At 38.0% G+C, this 3,845-nt stretch overlaps 1 protein-coding gene across 1 annotated transcript; it reads left to right on the top strand.

The window, feature by feature from the left end:
- The first annotated feature begins 1,566 nt into the window (after positions 1-1,566).
- TCIM (transcriptional and immune response regulator) lies at positions 1,567-2,944 on the top strand. The gene has a single exon (XM_040452575.1). It carries the CDS (start codon positions 1,678-1,680, stop codon positions 1,999-2,001), a length of 324 nt encoding a protein of 107 aa, XP_040308509.1. The 5' UTR covers positions 1,567-1,677; the 3' UTR covers positions 2,002-2,944.
- The last annotated feature ends 901 nt before the right edge of the window (positions 2,945-3,845 follow it).

Genomic DNA, 3,845 nt, shown 5'->3' with positions numbered 1-3,845 from the left:
GGATTTTTGTTTGTTTGGTTCAGTTTGTTTGATTTACTTTGGCTAACTGTTATATTTCCAATGCCTAAAACTCTTCTAGCTAAAGTAGACTTTTAATAAATATTGATTGAATTAATGAATAAGTGAATGAATGGATATGTACGAAGAGTCTAACTAAATTTTCTTTTTTTTAATTTTTTTGATGTTTTTATTTATTTTTGAGACACAGAGAGACAGAGCATGAGCAGGGGAGGGGAAGAGAGAGAGGGAGACACAGAATCCAAAGCAGGCTCCAGGCTCTGAGCTGTCAGCACAGAGCCTTACGGAGGGCTCGAAGTCACGGACTGTGAGATCATGACCTGAGCTGAAGGCTGACGCTTAACCAACTGAGCCACCCAGGTGCCCCTAGTTTAACTCAGTTTTCTGGTGAGGTGTCTTCCCCATACTCTCTCCCCTTGTGCATTTTCTAGACCTGATTTGACTGAGAGGAAACTCATAAGTTCAGCCCTGCTTCTGTAGCTCAGGCAGAAGGTTCACACAGAGAAGTCTCTAGGGCCCTTTGAAGTTGACATCTACCATTTGATTGCATGTAGGTGTTCCACACATCAGTGGGGACACTGGCTAGCTGAATATTGTGGAAGGTGAGAAATTTAAATTCTTCCAAAGAAATTTAAATTCTTCCAGAAAAAGGTATTGCTCTATGTCTGGGGAGTGCCAAAGTAAATATTAAAGGAAAAAAAATCAGCTCATTTCTTTGAGTACTATATTTGTAAAGCACCTGATTGAATTTCCCTCCCACGTTTTTGTTTTTGTTTTTGTTTTTGTTTTTGATAGGTACTGTTGTTGATACATGCAGAAACCTAAGGAGATATTGTCTGTCACTATCAAATTACAATATTGGGGCATCTAGCTGGCTCAGTAGGCGGAGCCGGAGAGTCTTGATCTTGGGGTTGTGAGTTCGAGTCTCCGTCTTGGGGTTGTGTTGGGTGGTGTGGAGATTGCTTAAAAATAAAATATTAAAAAAATAAAGAGTAATAAATTACAATTTTATTCAGTGATTACAGATTAGCTCTTGTGCACAGTCTCTGAAAGGTCACAGTGTCAGGGTGTGTCATGTAAGCGTTTTGTAGGTAAACTCCCCTTTCAAATCAGATGTACTCCAGATTGATGTCCTTGATTCTTCAGCTTCCTCTCAGCAGCTGTGGAGTGGCCCTGGATGGGGATGTCCAAAGGGCGCAGGCATGGGCTGCCAAATGTTTGGAATACACTCTAATGACTTCAGGAATTAAAACTTTCCTGTAGTTAACAGAAGCCTTTGTTTCAGTTGTTGTTGGGAAAGATTTTGAGAGTCTAAGCCACCTTGTTTGTGTCTTATCTTTGCCCTTCCCTGGTTTTGGCTATTTTTAAAAGAAGGACCCAAGCCAGTATAATCCTATTGCCACAGATGAGGTAAAAAGAAACCCCCACATCCCTGCTCTATCACCAAGCACAGCTTTTGACATTTTGCACAAGAACAGGATATTGGCAACTCAACTGTTAAACTTGTCTGTGATTATTCTTCCTTGAGATCACTCTGATGTCACCAGTGTAATTTGAGCCTGGAGCTTTTGTTCACACTTTAAATAGCAGTCCGGGAATGATTTTGCTACAGACTCTCTGGAGAGCCCGGGAACCGAATTCCCAAAGATCCTCACGTCGATGAAAGCAAGGCAAAGCCACCAAGCCACCATCACCATGTCCACCTCGCTGAGAGTGAGCCCTTCCATCCACGGCTATCACTTCGATACAGCTTCGCGGAAGAAAGCTGTGGCCAACATCTTTGAAAACATAGACCAAGAATCTCTACAGAGACTTTTCAAAAACTCTGGGGACAAGAAAGCGGAGGAGAGAGCTAAGATCATATTTGCCATAGATCAAGATCTGGAGGAGAAAACACGAGCCCTGATGGCCCTGAAGAAGAGGACGAAAGACAAGCTTTTCCAATTTCTGAAACTGCGGAAATATTCCATCAAAGTTCACTGAGGACAAGAGGATGGATAAGGACATTATCCAAGAATAGACATTTAAAGACCGAGAGGGTTCGAGAGACCCTAACACATGCAGCATTTTGTTGCTGCCCTGCGAGCTTCTCTTCCATCAGGACTGCAGAGGCTGGAAAGGAACAGAACAAACCGGTTACGAAGACTCCAACCAATTTCACGCCTGTGCTGTTACAGTGGAGAACAAAATGCTTTCGACAAGGACTTGAAAACTCTCCCTGAGGGAAAGGACCGATGCTGGTGTCAGGAGAAGAGTCTGAACAGATGTAATGAGGACTGAGGCTGAAGATAACAGAACGCTGGCTGTTATGGGCTCTTAAGGCTGAAGAAAGAACTGCAGCCGGGGTCTCTTTCTCAGGCCCTAGGACTTAAGTTCAACCTGAACTTTTTTTTTTCCATAATGAAAGTGGGTAGGAAGAGGGAGGAGGGAGAGGGGGAAACAGGGAGAGAGAATACTCTGCTCCGATGTTTACTAAATTTTTTATTTGAGTGTTCAAAGTGTTGCCAAATTTCAATGTTGTCTATTGGTATAGGTTTTTTAGAGATCAGTAATTGATTATTTATTTGCATTTTTTACAGTGCCTGAAAAAGTGCACCGTAAGGGTGTAAGTTACAAATTATGCAATACTTCTAGCAGCTCAGTTAGACCAACTTCTGGTTTATAAAAAGTTTATATACATTTCAAACTGGTTAAACAAAAGTTAAAATAACGGGGTCTTTCATAAATCCAAAGTACTGCGAATAAATTTTATAATTTTTTTATCTTCTAATGCTAAAACATAATCTAATTAGATTTCTTACAGTTACTGCAGTAAGCATTAGGAAGTGAGTATGATATACTTAATAGTTTATAAAGATGCTATGGTTTCTATAATTTATTATACAAAACAAATGATATGCAACTGTAATAAATTATTATAAACTTAGCTGCTCTTGGTCTGTGATGATTGGTCTCAAAGGAAAAAGTAGGATGGTTAATATTTATTCTTATAAACTATTATGAACCTTTGTAAGGATTTTGCTCTAAAAGTAACATATGCTTTTAGAGTAGCTTTACATTAATTGTCAAACTTTCAAAACAAATTCTTCAAATATCTAAGAAGTTTCTCTGTCCCAACTTTAGAATACAAGATATAGACAGAAATTCATTGACTGCCTCATCAAGTGCTGTTTATATGTCCATTGAGAGTGAGTTTTAAAAAAACCTTTTTCACCATATTTTTGAAATTTTTCCTCTGTGTCTATAGAGACTATATATATATGTATATATATATACACACACATTTATTTCTTCCAAAACAGTATATTTTGGGGTTGGAGTCCAAATTAGGATCAAGATTCTGTGGGTTATCAATGTTTATTCCATATATACCAATATGGGAATAACATTATAGCCATTTTTATTTCCTCATAAAATTATAGTAAAATCTTTCTAAGAAAGCATACATCAATGCCTGCTGCACTTTCCTAGAACACAGAAACAAAATTTCCCAGAAATTAGGCATTTTAGAATGTCTACAGAGGTTTCTGAAATTTGCTGATTGTAGTAAAACAAAACAAGTGAATAATAAGTGAATAATTTAAAATCTTCTGGGAGAGTTACAAGTCAGAATTTTAAATAATCAATTTTTAAAAAGGGAATGAAATGGTCAAATCTATTTTCAAATGTCAATGGATAAGTTTACTGAAGATAATATAAAATCACTCCATTAAAAAGGAATTTTTTACATAAGAACATCCATGAAAGCCACAAATTAATATGCAGAAATGTGTGTGTGTGTGTGTGTGTGTGTGTGTGTGTGTGCATTTTTCTGGAAGGAGTATTTA

The sequence above is a fragment of the Herpailurus yagouaroundi genome, unplaced genomic scaffold (assembly GCF_014898765.1).
Source record: "Herpailurus yagouaroundi ecotype Mexico unplaced genomic scaffold, PumYag 28, whole genome shotgun sequence".
Classification (NCBI taxonomy): Eukaryota; Metazoa; Chordata; class Mammalia; order Carnivora; family Felidae; genus Herpailurus; species Herpailurus yagouaroundi.
This window is presented reverse-complemented; position numbering and strand designations above follow the sequence as displayed.